This window comes from Coffea eugenioides, chromosome 11 (assembly GCF_003713205.1).
Source record: "Coffea eugenioides isolate CCC68of chromosome 11, Ceug_1.0, whole genome shotgun sequence".
NCBI classification, from domain to species: Eukaryota; Viridiplantae; Streptophyta; class Magnoliopsida; order Gentianales; family Rubiaceae; genus Coffea; species Coffea eugenioides.
Genome location: NC_040045.1, coordinates 506,758 through 523,097, shown reverse-complemented (window position 1 = coordinate 523,097; position 16,340 = coordinate 506,758). Strand labels below are relative to the sequence as shown.

Genomic DNA, 16,340 nt, shown 5'->3' with positions numbered 1-16,340 from the left:
CATTCTTCCTAACAATGATCCTTTCGTCTCCCCTCAGCCGCTTTCGGTTGACACATAGGTCTCTCAAAAATTTTGCATACTTCGGCAATTGTTTGATGGCATCTAATAAGGGGATATTGATCTCTACCTTGCGGAACACCTCTAGGATCTCCTTCTCTTTGTCCTGCTTCTTCGGTTTCTCCAACCTGCAAGGAAATGGAGGAGGATTAGTTTTAACATCTATAATCGGGTCAAGGAGTACCTTGGATCTTTGGTACTTGTATTCTCTGCCTCAAGTTCTTTCTCAATCTTCTCTTCGTCCTTATCCTTTGGAGTCACGAGTTCGGGCCCCTGAACTTCCTTCCCGCTCCTTAAAGTTATTGCACTTACATTCTTCAGGTTCAGTTCAGATTGGGATGACAATCTTCCATTTACTTAGGACTCCAAACGGTTGATTTTTGTGGTCATTTGATTCATCTGATTTCTTATGTCTTGCATTTCCGAATCTGTCCTTTGCTGATTTTGCGAGATGGTTGTTATTAGTTGTTTCATCATCTCCTCCAAAGATGGACTAGAGCTCGGTGGTGGAGGTGGTCGGGGTTGGTACTGCTGCTGGTACCCTTGTTGTCTATTAGGCACGAAATTGGACTGTATGTTCCCTCCATAGCTGAGGTTAGGGTGGTCCCTCCAACCAGGGTTGTAGGTACTTGAATAGGGGTCATAGGGCCTTCTTGGCGCGGGCACGTGACCTGTCATGTTCACTTGCTCTGCACCCTCCTCTTGCATCATTGGACACATGTCTGTAGAATGACCCATATCAGTGCAAATCCCGCACACCTTGGCCTGAAATGTATTTCCTACAGCCAGTTGCCTAACAAACGAGGTCAACTCAGTTAGCTGCTGCTGGATAGAGGATGTCTCTACCTCATTCACCTTGCGTATTGGGACATCCTCTCTCGTACCGAATTGTTGTGAATTTTCTGTCATCCCCTCTATTAACTCCCTTGCTTCCCGAGGGGTTTTGTTCACCAGTGCCCCTCCACTTGCAGCATCAATTATGCTCATGTCTCTGAAAAGGAGCCCCTCACAAAAATACTGTATGAGCAACTGCTTACTTATTTGGTGCTGGGGGCACTTGCTGCACAACTTCTTAAATCGCTCCCAATACTCATAGAGTGACTCCCCTGGGTGCTGCTTGATCCCGCAAATTTCTTTCCTTAGACTTGCAGCCCTGGACGTAGGAAAATATTTATTTAAAATTTTTTTCTTCAATTGATCCCACGTGGTGATGCTACCTGGTGGCAGGTGGTACAGCCAGTCCTTTGCAGAATCCTTCAAGAAAAAGGAAAATACCCTCATTTTTATTTGCTCTTCTGTGATTCCCGGGGGTTTCATACTATTGTACACGACATCAAACTCCTGCAGATGCTTATACGGCTCTTCACCTGGTAAACCATGAAAAGAGGGTAAAAGATGAATCAGTCCAGATTTTAGTTCAAATGGAGTGTTATCATTTAGGGTGGGGAAGGTAATGCATAAAGGCTGCTGATTTAAATCAGGAGCAGCCAACTCCCTTAATGTTCGTGCATTAGTCATGGTTCCTTCCTCTTGGTCAGAGTCACTTGAAGTGTCGCCAAACGAATCTGTTGGTTCAACTTCTGGCTCAGGTTTCTGAGATGCAGCACTGGAGTGCTCCTCTCGGAGCTGTCTGGTCTCTTTTCTTGTCCTACGCGCAGTCTTCTCTACCTCGGGGTCGAAAATTAATTCACCTGTACGAGAAGAACGAGGCATACACTTGAAAAGCACCAGAAAGTTAGATCAGAAATGAATTTAAAAAGAAGCAAATAATAACGCCAGTCCCCGGCAACGGCGCCAAAAATTGACAGGTTGTCGAAACCTGCACAATAATAAAATTAAACCTAATTGCCAGTTAAAATGACCAAAACCCAATTCCAAGTACTGGAGTAGGGATTCTAGGTGTGCAATGGGTTACTTGATTCATCCTGTTCCCGAAGAGTTTGCTTGATCCGATATACCCGAATGGGATGGTTATTTTTCACAAATAATTATGAATTTGTAGACAGGGCAAGTAGGTTCGCATTCACAGGGACTGAGTATATTTGTTTCTTGAGAAATCCAAAGTAACACAGGAGGGTGATTTTGTAGGAACGACGACAATCAAATAAATTCAAATAAGAAAATAAAAATAAATAACTAACTAGAAATTAAACAACAATTCACTGAACTTAGAGTAACAATAATTAAAGGCCTAAAACAATTAAAACAAGAAAATAATTAAAAATAAAATAAAATAGGCAACTAAAAGTCAAATGGCAATTCACCAAAATCAAGGTAATATTAATTAACGATCTAGCCAAGAAATAACTTCAGCAAAGGTTCACCTAATTGATCATCGATGCAAAGGCAATTCCAATTATTTATTAATAAATAGGTTATAACTACCAAACAAGCGATGGCAGTCAACCCCTCCTTACTGTGTCGGTGATTAAGATACGCCCGTTAATCACTACTTTAATTGAGAAATAATCTTAGGTACGCCCGTAAAATTTAATTTCCCAATTGTCTTACGTATTAGAGGAGCCCTATTCTAACCAAATAACACACTACCAGGGTTATTTTAGGTTAGCCCGCGTATTCCCCTGACACAAACCCAATCATGCCAGTTATCACTATTTTGAGACAATTAAACAATTACGGATTTAACGTCCCAATTGACAATAGATTATCAAATTAACTAATTATCCGGATTCAAGACAATCAATTAATTAAACAATCATAAGCACTGTAACCAAGGAATATGTGAATATCAATAAATAAAAGAAAAAGGTAAAATTAAATCGATCTCACAATTTTAGGCGAACCAAAGCCTCCGTTATCCCTCGGCTAGATTGAGAAAATTAGCTCATGTTCGATGCGAAAAACCCACAAGAAATTGTAAAGAGATCCGCGGCCACTGTCCCTTGAAATTGGGGAAATTCAATTCGATTCCAATGTTTGAAAAGATAGCAAAGCTACAGCAATTGATTCTATGGTTTCTACTTGTCCAATCATACAGAAGGAAAAGGAAAAGCTACTTGAGCCCACAAGGAAAAGTCAAAAGACTAAGCTAAGAGTTGTCTGCCATTGTTTGCTCTATTCCTATCTAATGTCTTCAAGGCTGCGCGGCGGCTCTCCTTCCAGAGAGGAAGAAGCCTCTCCTGTGCGGCGCTCCAGCTAGGAAAGGAACCAACCCTTCTTCGGTTTAGCCCATGCCCAAAAGAAAGGGCCCAAAGATTTTTCTTTTCCAAAATTGCCCTTGGGACAAGCGCTGCTACTTGCACTCCTTTTCTGTCAAATTGGTACTTGTTATCATATTTTTGTTCTACTCCCTGAAATAAATGCCAAATACTAAAAGTGAGTAGAATCCAACAATTAATCCACATCAGGTTAGATAATAGGAGAAATTAATAATAAAATAATTGAATAAATCGCAACCTATCAGTACACATATTGCTTGTGTCCATATTGATTGGTATTTTGAAGCGCGAATGCGCTGTTCGTCCTCCAGGAAGTATTGATGCTGCAACTTCGCTTGATGCTGTAGCCAATGCTATGAAACCTCTGGATCTGATATCAGCTAATAGAGCTTTGTATAAAAATGTTTTGCCAGTCCCTCCTGGTCCGTCTAAGAAGAAAGATCCTTTGTGATTGTTGTATACATGAGCTGTAATTATATCAAATGCAAGTTTCTGTTCCATATTTAGCCGACTAATGGATGCAATATCTTCATCTGAGATAATAATCTGAGTTTCACTCATAGTATCTCTTGTTTCTCTGTCTGCTGGATTCAACCTCAGAATTCGTGGAACTAAGTCGTAACTATTGCTATTCTTGCCCATTGATTGTAAGAACTTACTTATTTCATGAAGCACATTTAGTTGTATCTGATCACTTTGCAAATGAGGCTGATGATAAAAATCTTCGGATAAAGATTCTTCAAAATTTTCCCAAAGCTGTCTAGGATTTGCTGGCGGAAAATGTACTAATATTGTGGCAAAAAGTCTTCTGAAAGTGTGAGGCATATGATAGAGTGCTGCTTCTTCGAGGCATTGTTGCTGTGCATTGTTCGATTCAAAATATCCCCTGAGTATTGCTGCTTCTTGAAGGCTATTTGCGTATTTATTGTCTATCATTTTGAGATCATCAAATGAAGTTGGTCCTTTAACATTGATTAAGAGTAGCCGCAGAAAATAACGCTCTCCTTCATTTGGATTTGCTGCAACAATTCTTCCAATACAGTCTTTCTGTTTCCTTGCCGACCAATACTTCTTATCTGGATGCCAAACGAAATGTTGAGGAAACTCCTTGTATGTGCATTTTAAAGCTTTTGCTAAATCATCTGTTGCATTCATATAGAAAAACTCTGTTAACATGGTCCTTTTCTTGAACTGATTTTTCAATAAATCTCTGATGTCTTCATTGTCCTTGAAGCTCATGGATTGATAATTCTGTAAGTGTAACTGTAAATTCATAACCGAAGGATGCATTTCATTGAGAGTAAATCTGTATATGCGCCACATAGCTTCAATACCAGATACCCATCTTGCTGTCTGATATTCTTTGATTTCGTCAATGCATTGTTCTGAAGTATCTGAGTTAACTCGAAAATGGATTTTGTCATGTCCTTTGAAAATATACTTGAACATGTATTTGACAACTTTGATGGTAGAACAGATTTCAACATTGATATGACAATTGAACTTTGCCAATAGGTACGGATTATGTGGTACTACCCATCTGTTATCCAGTTCTTGACCTCGAACATGAACTATTTTTCCATCATTTCTTCGGCGATATATTGGATAAGCATTCTGTCCATGAGTTGTAGAATCTGCCCATTGCTTTGGATACTTGTTCTTACAAAATCTGACCTTTTTACCTTGCATGCAGACATTGTTAGGATTTTTACTGCCACAAGGTCCGTGCATCATATGCTTACGGACCATTTTAAACAAATGCTTGTGTGTACCTTCATCTGGTAGTTCAGCAGAGACTATTTGATCATAGGAATCAAGAGAGTATAGCTTTGAATTGGGTTTCAGAATAATAAGGAAGTGAGCATGTGGCAAGCCTCGTTTCTGAAACTCAATCACATAGGTGTATGCTGCAACTTGACCGAAAATTTCTTTCTTGAATAGCTCTTCCTTTAGCATTTCCAATTTAGCCTGAAACACCCGAGCACATAAGTCGATTCTGTTTTGTGTTTCATCAGTAGGCAGCATGTTTTCCTTAATTTCTGGCCATGAAGGATTACATGTCATAGTAAGAAATAAATCAGGCCTTCCAAATTTCTGAACTAAGGCCATAGCATTCATATATCTCTTTTTCATGTCTCGAGGCCCTCCTATAAATGAAGCAGGTAAGAGTACACGCTGGCCTACTTTAGAACCTTGTGATTGCCCTTGAATTACAGAGTCCATCAAGCCTTGGAGTTGTTCTCTTTGAATAAGCAATTGCTTGCTTCTGTAGAAGTCAAGTCTTTGAGTTTCAAGCTTGACATACATATCTACAGCGAATTGTTGTAGTAGGCGGCCAGCGTTCAGAATATTTGGACTGTATTCTTTTCTGATCTGAAACTTGTAGGCATAATATTCTCTCATTGACACGAACTCCTTTGAATTTTCGTGTTGCTGAAAAGCTGCAGAGGTAGTTTTAAAGCATGAGTATCAAATATATAAAATGCATTCAGACAAAATTTTGATGCTGATAGTAAACTTGTGCAAAATAGCTAAGGAAAATGTACCTTATTGCTCTGAGCTGAAGAGCTCTTCAGGTGATGTAAAACTGGTTAATGTCACTGTGCATTTTTTTCTTTCTTTCTGCTCTTTTACGTTTCTTTGGATTCACATTTCCTGATCTCTGAATTCCTGGGTGCCAGCCTGTTTCTCCAAGAGGATATAGCAGAGGATATTGGAGAGGATCGTAACAGCCATAATAGTACTGTACGCGATGGCTCTGGCCTTCTTCTGTATATACTTGTATATGTCTAGTATAAGCTTCTGTTGGATTTTCACCTTCAATCTATAGAGCAGCAATTTGAGAAACTATAGGCTTATTGTAAGTTCTTTGATCAGTAGTAGAATGTGATCTGAGAATAATCTGATATGAGTCTAAATCTGGAACATTGCGTAAACTTCGAAAAAAACAGGCATAAGGATTTTGCTTCATCACATCCATGAGTTTAGAGACTATAGGGTTTGTTTGGACAGCAATTTATTTGGCCAAATATATTTGCTTACATCATCATTACAATTTCCAATACACATTTTTACCTTCCCAATTACCTTTTTATCTCACATACATCACATCACAAAAAGTGTTACAGTAAAAATATCTCAAATAATTTACAATCCAAACAGAGCCTATATTTATTGTGACTCTCTCTGAAAATGCTAGCCTATTCTGTAATTCATGATCTGTGTCATGAAAATAAAGTTGCAGATACATGCCAGATCCTCCGTGGGGAATCAATTCATTGATGAAGTGATACGTCTGTCCTTGGATTTTGAATGTATAGATACCATTAGTTCTCTTGCATAAGGCCTTGTCATAGTGAACTCCAAAAGAAGTAAAAGCGAACATATTATTATATGTTCGAACATATGTACGAAAAGATATTGCATCCTCTGTGTTTCCCGTATACAGCTCAACCAAAATGTCTGGTAATTTGTTTTCATGCAGGATAACTTCACCATCAGAACAACAGAAACTTGGTGTCTCAAAATGGAATCTTTTAGCACCGCAGTACTGACAGTCAGGAACCTCAGGCAATTCATCTGGTTCATTACTGATTAATTTGAGTGCTTGAGTTCCGTTTGTTGTTTCACCTGACATATATTATTAATGAATCAAAAAGGTGAAGGTAACTGATGGTATATATTGAGTTGAAGAACAGGCTATAAAGAGTATACAACAGACAGGATTGATAAAATTCTACCATGTTGCATACGTTTTTTAGTCTTCGTCTTCTTTTTTCGAGATCTGGCAGATGTTTGTTGCTGAGTGGATACAACTGCGGTAAGAATTATGTCAGATAAAGAGAAGTTATTGATATAAGAATACATTTATAGATAAAGGAATTTATTGAGACAGAAGAAACAGTGGAACAAAAATTCCATGAATAGCATAATAAACCTTTAATGGAAACATTATGATCTCTGATACTTGATTGTATGGTGTCACTGAGAGAAGGCACCATAGCAATGCCTACAAGAACATAAAAGAATGCAATGGGACATTTTGTTAAGATGATTCATAAAGTAATAGAAGCTAACAATGTAAACAGTCAAACCATCATTGACAAACCTGGTGTATCTTGCACAACATCGGAAATGTACCTATAACAGTTGGTGCAAATTGGAGATTCACCTGCTATATAAGAGTAGTTAACAATTATTTATGGTTATAAAATACAAAAAGTTTTATGTACTTATCAAAATCAACCTTGATTTCGTTCTGTGTTTGACTGTAAGGATTGGTGAAGACATTGTAGTCTAGGCTGCTGAGCAATGGTCACAGTAACTATAAATTTCATAATGATAAGTATATAATCAATGATCAGATAATCAAGTGTAAGATTAAAATAAGAAGTATGAAATGCAGGACGAAATGATTAAATAACTGAATAAATTAACCTTGATTTGTCATAGGCTGGAGCACAACTGTTTGTGGGAAGTCATTAGATTGCAATTGGGGTTGCATAGTTTGTTGCGAAGATTGGTCATGATAAAGTTCCTGTGTATCTAAAGAAGCAGACAAATTTGAGAGAATAACAAAAATGGAATACCAGTGCAATAGAATACAAATACAATTTCATAAAATGTAATACTACATTTATAAGTATATACAAGTATGCAGGTATCCCACCCTGGAGTTGGTGATGAACATTGGTGGTAGCTGATATATTTGCATCCTCAGTACATTGTTGAAAACACTTGGCAGGTTCTTTAATCACTATTTTGGAGCAAAAAATATTTGCGTTGAATAATCAATATTCATAAAAGTGGAATTCAAATATATTAATATAATATAATACTAAGTTTAAATAAGCGAATAGAGGAAATAGCTTCTGCACCTGCATCAAGAGTGAGTTGGACTTCATCGCACAGCTGAAGGGTACCTCCAGTGGTGGTTTGTTTTTGATCAGACGAATTAGTGGAATTTTTTTTGGCTTTCCTCTTTTGATACGCCTCTCTCTGTTTTAGACGGTGTAATTCTTTCTCCTCAGGCGATGACATAGCATATTTCTCCCTTAACCTCTGATTGCGTATAGCCTTTTGCGTAACTACCTTATGACTATCGGTACAACTACTCATCCTATCGTTTAACTGAATATACTAAACAAGCAGAAGTGGAGATAATGGTGTTTGGGAAAAAAGCATGAATGCAAAGAGCAACGGAAGTTGGTGCAACTATAAAAGTGCAGAAAATTGCAGTTAAAGTAGTCAAAGATGTAAGAGAAAGTATTACCCAACAAAAGATGGCTAAAAGTATTGAACAACTGCTGCAAAAAAAAGGCAATATAACGTCAAAAGCACATGCATGCAAAAGATTAACGTACAAGGAACATAAACATGCATAAGGAAAACATGGAAACCAAGAGGTAAACAGGTGATCAGCAGCTATTCATGGAACAAAAACGATGAAACAAAGTAAAAGAGAGCAGAACAGAACGATGAGTACCAGCAGTGGAAATGCAAACGAAGCAAAGGGAAGCAGCAGAAAGCTAATTGAGAAACAATAGCATATGCGTATGAAATAAATCTATATATTTGCTGAGTGGAGAACATATAGACGCAGAGACAATAGCGGTGAATATGGCATTGGAAACAGCAGATACATGCAAAGGGGCAAGAAAAATTTAACTTTCCAGTAATAGCCTCAACCTAAAAGCTCATAATCCACAAGAAAGGCATCTTTGAGGAGAAAAGTGTAAATTGTATGGTGGAATTACTGTTCGTTGATTTGACCCAGCAATCTTGTCAAAGGAATTGACAAAAAAGGCCAATCCATATCCATAAGAGAGACATATAAACAAGATTTATTTAAGGGTAAACAAAGGAACAATAAGTACACCAAGGGCAAAAACGTAATATCAACCTAAAAAAATCTCTACTTCTTACACGATATCTCTTACACAATATAAGAGAGGCAGATAAACAAGATTTATTTAAGGGTAAACAAAGGAACAATAAGTACACCAAGGGCAAAAACGTAATATCAACCTAAAAAATCTCTACTTCTTACACAATGGTCAGACAAAGATCAGAAGCACATAAGGCAAAAAAACATATAAAACCAAGACCATTGAGAGCACAAAATGACGGGAAAGGCCTTGAAGGAGCAGATGAAAGTGGCCTTGTACAGTAAAACAAAAGTGCAGGCAAAAAAACATATAAAACCAAGACCATTGAGAGCACAAAATGACAGGAAAGGCCTTGAAGGAGCAGATGAAAGTGGCCTTGTACAGTAAAACAAAAGTGCCCCTTATATATTCTCTTACACAATATAAGAGAGGCAGATAAACAAGATTTATTTAAGGGTAAACAAAGGAACAATAAGTACACCAAGGGCAAAAACGTAATATCAACCTAAAAAATCTCTACTTCTTACACAATCGTCAGACAAAGATCAGAAGCACATAAGGCAAAAAAACATATAAAACCAAGACCATTGAAAGCACAAAATGACGGGAAAGGCCTTGAAGGAGCAGATGAAAGTGCCCTTGTACAGTAAAACAAAAGTGCAGGCAAAAAAACATATAAAACCAAGACCATTGAGAGCACAAAATGACGAGAAAGGCCTTGAAGGAGTAGATGAAAGTGGCCTTGTACAGTAAAACAAAAGTGCCCCTTATATATTGTAAGGATATATTTTGGTCACTCCAACTATTTTAGTTTTTAAACAAAACTAATTTCGACATTTTTATAAGTTCCATTACGGATGATCATTTCCGTCACTTTGATAATTTAATCTAAATTATAAGGGATTATATATAACTTTTAAAACTATAAGGGATGGTGTAAAAATTAGCTATACTACGGGAGGGTAAAGTTTAATTTGCCGGTCAAAGATCAAAATATTTTCTACTAATAGTTGCTCTCAGAGCTTATGTATATGTTTGCTATGGCCAAGTTGATTCATATGCTCATTTGCAATTAACTTCTACTTAGTCCACGCTATAACTTCAAGCTGGCTGCTTTTTCAACTATTATTTTGGCATCTCTTTCCTATTTTTAACACCTTAGTGGTTAATATGTCGGATGATTCATAGAGCTTATGAAACCAGCCACAACCAGTAAAATCCAAACTCTGGAACCGATTACTATTTTTCTTTTTTCTTTTACAATTAAATGTTTGAACTGGGGTTGAAGAGTAAACTAAAAGCTTATCATTTGCTTCACGAGGAATTTTATGTCTGTTCGAAACAACTATTACACATGATCCGGGAACAATAGAAAAGTTCCAAGTGGATATATGAGGATCTCATTTACTAATTTACATGTTAAGTGAAATCCACTTGGCATGTTATATAAAATCAGGTGGAACCCTTGTATGTTCTCATGGAACCTTTTCATTGGTTCGGAAACAATTATTAGGCATGATCGACATAAAATTTTCCTCCATTTCACTTAGCAATTCAAATTTTTTTAAAAAAAATTTGATTAAATCAAGTTGCTCTTCCCCCATTAGCACTATCTTCTGTCTTTCAATTCCTCTTCAATCGATACACGAATATACCATTGGAAATAGTGACTGAACCCTTCCATCCTTCCTTGGCACTCCCTTGCGCTAGCCATGTTTTGATCCATAGACCATGTCACTATAATCACAAAAAATGTGGATGTATGACAAGCTTCTCAATGTTCAAATGCCCTATATTCACAATTTATTATTGGAATGGTACTCCCAATTCTATGAAGATAATACACTATTATTCATAAATTTTAATAATGTTAGTTTTTGAAAAAAGAAAAACAGAAAAGAGGAGATTCTCAAAAGTATCTGACACCCGTAGTTGACTCAAGTCTCGCCATATTCATTCTATTCATTCGCTAATACCAAACAAACATACCTTTGTTTTTTTCTTTTTCAAATTTCAGCTACCAGAAACAATTTTATAAAGCAAGGGGCAAATATTAACTTAAGGAAAAGTCATGCACGAACCAATGGTTCTCTATGTACAAGCTTATTCCTCCAATAATTAAGTAGGATGTTAACTTTTATATGACAAATTGTAAATGTTAACAAGACTGACAGTTGTTTGACATATTATAGAACTCAAATAATTGACAAATGTACACATCTTTAGCCTTACATAGAACTTTCAATTATTTATTTTATATATGGGATAATTTCACAAATCTCCCCTAAAGTATCTGACAATTACAGAGAGCTGCCCTCAAGTTTTGGAAATTGTGCCTAGTTCCCTTGCTTTTACTATTTAGGTAACAAAATAGGTCCATTAGGCTAGATTTTTCCTCAAATACCCTAAATTACCCTTGTTTTATAAAAAACAAAAGAAAAGTAGTTTCCTCAATTATTTTCCAAATTTGCAACAACACAACCACCAAGCAAACACGTCAAATTCCAACACCAAATCTAATTGTTCCTAAACATGCGACAAACCTACTAAGCAAATATTTGAACAGTTCAAGAATTTCATCAACTCCAAAAATCCCAACATATGTTTGGTAATATCATCCCAGCCTAAAAACATTATCTTAGTAGACATCAAGGGTATGGAACTAAAAAAATTGCAAAGAATTTGGCCAAAGGTAGTGAGATGGATCAATATAATAAACCACCTCCATTTCTCAATAAAATTGAGAAAAGTAATTCAGGCAACATAGAAATTACTAATAGCAGTTAGAGTAGATCCAAATAATGGAATGTATCCTATAACTTATGCAACAACTAAGGGAGAAATCAAAGACACTTGGATTTGGTTTCTAACATTACTTAGAGAAGATTTAAAATTTGAAAGGGACTATGAGTGGATAAAAATGAGTGATAAGCAAAAGGGAATGCAGGAAAATAGAGATAGAGCCAGGGGAAAATGGAACAAATATGCAATCTACCCAAAAATCAGGAAAAGAATGAAGGAAAACATAGATAAGGCAACTTACTATGTGCCTTGCAAATCCAACGAAGTTAATTATGAAGTTGCTGATCCCTATGGTGAAAAGCATACAGTTAATATTGAAGAGAAGACATGCTCTTTTAGGAAATGGGACTTGACAGGGATACCTTGCTATCATGCAATTTCAGCACTGTGGGTTGCAATGAAGGATCCAATGGAGTATGTTGATGATTGCTATAGTGCATGCAAAAATTTATCTCAAGTGTTATGAGCCATGCATACTACCTCTTAATGGAGAGCAAGATTGGGCATATGTGAATATCTAACCACCATTCCTACCAACATATGGAAGAGCACCAATAAGATCCAAAAAAACAGAGGAAATCTGCTAATGAGGTGCAGGAAATGAAAGATAAAAGAGTAAAAGTAAGAAGATTTAGACAAATCAGTAAATGTACATACTGTAGGCAAAAAGGTCATAACACAAGAACATGCAAATTTAGACAAGAAAAATATGGTACATCTAGTCAAAGAAGTGCGAATGTTCATGAGAGTGAAGATGTAAGCCTATAACAAATTCAGGATGGATTGCTTGAAGTACAATGTGTAGGGGACTTGTCACAAATGGATGCAAATCATAGCATCTCTATGAGTGATAAGATCTGATATATTTGAATTCAAGTACTATGATTGTCTATTTGTTTAATGATAATGGTTTTATTTTCATATTCCAAGTTCAAGGCATTAGCTCTAATGCTAAGAAGATAGCAAGAAGAGCAGTGAATAAAGCTGTATAGTTTTTTTCTAACTTGAATTTGATTTCATATTCTTACCAACATAACTACTACGCATACTCATTACTCATACCACTATTATGCAGGGAAAAGGCACCAGAAGTGCAGGACAGAAAGCAACTTCATCACAAAATAGCCAACAAGCTACTGAGAACAACGTTATTGAGTATTTCTTTTGCACATAATTTCTTCTGCCCCTACTGCTAAACCAAACTTAGATGAGGTTTTTGGAATTCGAAATCCACATGTGGCACGTATCAGTCAACCCATAGTTAGTCCCTTTTCTTTTACACCATTTATAATCAGGGACGTTCAAATGCATCTCAAACTCCCAAGGACCTCTTGGCTAACTTCTAGTAGTGAACGTGGTGACAAGTCCAATGTTAAAGGAAAAGCAAAAGTAAACTAATTGTGTACTTCTTTTGTTGATGACTGTGCTGTTGGTGTGGATACATATGTATTTCTTTTGTTGTATTGGAAGTAATGCAGCCAGAATTCTTGGCAATATAACCACGTCTATTTATATTTTGTAAACAATTTGGGCAGGGAAAATATACCTTTTTGATGGTTGTAATGACTAAATTGCAAGATTATGTTATGTTTTCATAATTATTAATGATTTTTGGGAAGAATTGCTACAGTTTCCTTTCTCAATTGAGTTATGAATATCTAGGTTTCATTTGCGAATGCACTTGTGTTTTACAGGGATAATTTCAAAATAATGCCTTCATTTGGCCTCTAAATTGCCATCGCTTTACATGTGTAATAAGATGCTTGACAGATATTTACTAATTCAAATGTTAAATCACTATTAAATAGAGGCTCAAAAAATCCTGAAAGGCTGATCATTTTGGCATCAAGAATTGTCCACTACAGTTTACAATACATACTAGCAAGATAATACATCCCAGCCTACACATTCACCCACTCCAAGCAAAAACTACAAAATTCTGAATGAATGTGTTTTAGCTATTAGTTTGAACCACAAAATGATCACTAGTAGCTTGTTACAATATGCTAAACCAAAGCTATTCCATCCTAATTTCTGGCTTTTTACACCAGCAAAATAAACAACAACAACAACAACAGTACCAACAACACAATTGCATAGACTAATTTTCTTTCCCTTACTCTTAGTCTTTCAATTGTGGCATCCTTAGCATTCTTGCTCTGCAGCAAATTAGGAATCAAAGCAATGGATCTTTGGCACATTACCGGATCATACCACTCAAAATAGTTGCAACCTTGTTCATCTCTTCTGCCCTTCACAGTCAAGAAAATAATGCTTTAGAAAAAACTTCAAATTCAAAAGCTGAAGCAAGAATTTGAGATAGCCCATACCTTTTTCATGCCGCAACTAAAATGCCTTCTTCCAGGACTACTGTGTGTCCAAGAGGCAATCATCATTTCTTGCAACTTACAGTGGCAAAACTTTTCTAGTACCATGACTACATAAAACAAGATTAGAAGACAAATCTGTCAAAATTTTGCCACAAGTGTGAATGGATGAAGGAAACACGAAGCTCTTCAATCCCGATCTCTACAAGTCTTTGTTTCTTAAAAGGTGAATTTGGCCACAAGGGGTTTTTCTTCAGTTGGGGAAGAGCAGAGAGAATGAAAGAAAGAAAGAAAGTCTGGGTTGATTTTGTTCTTCCACATAGCAATAACCTAATTATATAGTACACTAATACTAATTAATATAATTAACTCCATTTGCTGATTGTGTTTTGTCTTTGTTAATAAAAAAAAGGGGACCAGAAAGCTCAAAATAATTTTTTACAAGTTTCCACTTTTAAAAAATTGAAACGAGATTTTAAGTGCCGGCACGTGCTCTCACATGACTTGTTTCAGGCAAAAATTGAAGAAAACCCGTCAATTGTCCACTTTCGAGCAAAATTGAATAGATTGGGGACCACATTTGTTTTTGAAAATAGATTGGGGACTAATTTCGCGAATGGTTTATAAATTGGGGACCAAAACGCCAATTCCCCCCCCCCCTTTTATAGAAAACAAGAATAATTGTATTAATGAGATTGTAGGAATTCATCCAGTACCATTTGTTTGACAAAGATTGGTGGGGAGTTTCAAAAAAATTCTGCAAAGTTGCCCGATTTTGCAAAGTGAGTTAAACTATGCACAACCTCATTAACTTGTCTAGCAATCCAATTTACATCAATAATATAGTGTTCTAACAAAGTTAAACGAACATCCTCAATTATCAAGCCAATATCCAAGAGAATGTTTTCATGACTTAGGATAAGTTTGACAACTGAGAATGCATCCCCTTCCAAAATGTAACTTGGCAAATGAATGGAACCATCCAATATCTACTTGAAGACATATGCAACATTTTTGGAAGGATGCTTTCAACTTTCAGGTTGGTTTTTTATTCTTCTTTGCTTCAAACTCCATTGCTTTAAATGTTTTAAACTTTTTTCCCTTGAGTAGTTTGTTTGGTTTGAGTTGTAAATTGTTCATTTTGAAGTAATTCGGCATGCAGAATTAGAGATAATTTATATAACTAGTCTTTTTTTAAGTTCAATTATGTATATTGGTTGAATAGTTTGAAGGCTTCTTTTAAAAAGACGTATCTTCATTTATGATTTTAGTTATCTGCAATTAGGGCTAAAAGCATTAAACCCCTGAACTTTACCTTCAGTTGCACTTTAGTCACTTCAACTCAAGAAATAGGCACTTTACCCCCTATTTTTGTTTTAGGACAAAAATGCCCCTTCTATATTAATTATTATTTTGTTTATCTTTTCTCCTTTTTGGCCCTTTTCTGCTTGTCCCTTTTCTTTATATTTTTAAAGCATTAAACCCCTGAACTTTACCTTCAGTTGCACTTTAGTCACTTCAACTCAAGAAATAGGCACTTTACCCCCTATTTTTGTTTTAGGACAAAAATGCCCCTTCTATATTAATTATTATTTTGTTTATCTTTTCTCCTTTTTGGCCCTTTTCTGCTTGTCCCTTTTCTTTATATTTTTAAATTTTCTCCCTTCTCTCATGTAAATAACTATTATCTTCTCTTTGTTATTAATATCTATATATTAACTAATGTTCTTAAACTTATTCTTTATTTATTCAACCTTTTTTTTTGTTTTGGAAGTAATAATGATCATAAGGTCTCTGCTATAACAAAGTATATGTTATCTACGTGAATAGACTATTTCATATATTACTTAAATCAATATGTCTAGAGCATAAAATAAAATAATTTTTAATAACAATAGTATAAAATTCAAATCGTAATGACATAGTGATTAATCAACTATACATTAAAAAAATAATATTTTCTTTATTTTTGGGGTAAATTTTAAATGTTAAGTAATTTAATATTCTAGTTCACTAATATCTTTTTAAATAGTGAAATTGCCAGTAATATATACTTTTTGATTGTGACATGCATATATCAATTTTTT

General features: G+C 35.8%; 1 protein-coding gene and 1 non-coding gene across 2 annotated transcripts; one reads left to right on the top strand and one right to left on the bottom strand.

Moving 5' to 3' along the window:
- Window positions 1-1,096: 1,096 nt before the first annotated feature.
- On the top strand, window positions 1,097-1,203 carry LOC113754581. The gene has a single exon (XR_003465263.1). It is a non-coding gene; the product is annotated as a small nucleolar RNA R71 (small nucleolar RNA).
- A 2,240-nt stretch (window positions 1,204-3,443) lies between these two features.
- LOC113751320 lies at window positions 3,444-5,639 on the bottom strand. Its single transcript, XM_027295287.1, has one exon. It carries the CDS (start codon window positions 5,637-5,639, stop codon window positions 3,444-3,446), a length of 2,196 nt encoding a protein of 731 aa, XP_027151088.1.
- Between the last annotated feature and the right edge of the window lie 10,701 nt (window positions 5,640-16,340).

Coding starts and splice junctions, on each gene's coding strand:
- LOC113751320 (XM_027295287.1), bottom strand. CDS start 5,639: ATGAGAGAATATTATGCCTACAAGTTTCAGATCAGAAAAGAATACAGT.